This window comes from Trypanosoma grayi (assembly GCF_000691245.1).
Source record: "Trypanosoma grayi strain ANR4 Tgr_1807_V1, whole genome shotgun sequence".
Lineage (NCBI taxonomy): Eukaryota > Euglenozoa > Kinetoplastea > Trypanosomatida > Trypanosomatidae > Trypanosoma > Trypanosoma grayi.
The window spans coordinates 1-1,062 of NW_008827425.1; the positions used below are offsets into that span (position 1 = coordinate 1).

A 1,062-nucleotide genomic window follows, 5' to 3' on the forward strand; every position below is an offset into this window, starting at 1 on the left:
GTGCGGCGTCCAACACCCCAGCGCACACACCCTTCGAAGACGGAGGAGGAGGCGCCGAGCCCGCAATGGGGCAGCAATAAAGGAAGGAAAACAAAAAAAACCCAACATGTGGGCTCCAGTGACCACAAGAGTCGCAAACAATTACAAATTAGGAGGTCCTGCTTGTTTTGTCACCACACCACTCAGAGCACAGAAATGCTGGCCAGGGCTGCAACCAGCAGAGGGGCAGCGGCCATCGTGGCGGTGGTCGCGTCTGTCTTGGAGGTCGTGCAGGCATCCGCTTCGGGCTGTTTGTCTCCGGCAGCAGAAGCCTCGGGGTTTGTTGTAGTAGACGAGACTTGGGTGGCATCAGGCTCCTCTTTCTTAATTTCTTCTTCAATAGGAGTGGTCTCCTTTAGAGTGACCGCTGCCTTGTTCGATGAGGATTCTGTTTGAGCGTTGCCACCACCATCTGGTGGGCTCTGTTGAGCTCCCACCGCAGCTGGGGATGAAGCAAGTGCAGATTTATCAGAGCTGGGTCCGCTGGCAGCCTGATCCGTCTTTGCAGGGGAACCCGCTGGCGGTGGAGCCGCGACGCTGTTTGGATTCCTGGATCCCGGGCCTGCCGGCATCGAATCCGTGCCCGTGGCCTGCTGGTGACATGCCCAACGTCCCAGGCGAACCGCCAGCCCCCTTCTGTTGTGGTGCTGTGCTGAGTTGAGAAACTCGCTCAGGTAACGCATCCACGCTCCTTTCGTGAGTTACGTTTGGGACATCTTCTGTAATCTCCTGTGAGTTAACTTTCTCCAGACAAGTTTTCGCCTTAAGAGTTGACTTTTGCACCTCCTTCCCATCAGTACACCGAAGTGCAGCGTCTACATCCGCAAGGTCCAAGGGCTCCTTTTGTGGACAACTAATGGGGACCACGTGAGCCTGTGGGTGAGCTGCTCACTGCCGGTTTCGGAGTCCCCTCGCTGCCCATCGAGAGCCCGGAAGGAAGGCACTTTTTATCCGAAGTGGCTGATTGTTCTCACATTCTTGAATAACATCATCATTGCCTTTCCTTTCGTCTTCGCTCTCTTC

The 1,062-nt window shown here is 55.6% G+C and overlaps 1 protein-coding gene across 1 annotated transcript; it reads right to left on the reverse strand.

Moving 5' to 3' along the window:
- Positions 1 to 182: 182 nt before the first annotated feature.
- On the reverse strand, positions 183 to 722 carry DQ04_18071000 (hypothetical protein; the record flags this gene model as incomplete). The annotated part of the gene is made up of 1 exon (XM_009317664.1): positions 183 to 722. The coding sequence occupies one exon, from the start codon at positions 720 to 722 to the stop codon at positions 183 to 185; it is 540 nt and encodes a 179-aa protein (XP_009315939.1).
- Positions 723 to 1,062: the final 340 nt, after the last annotated feature.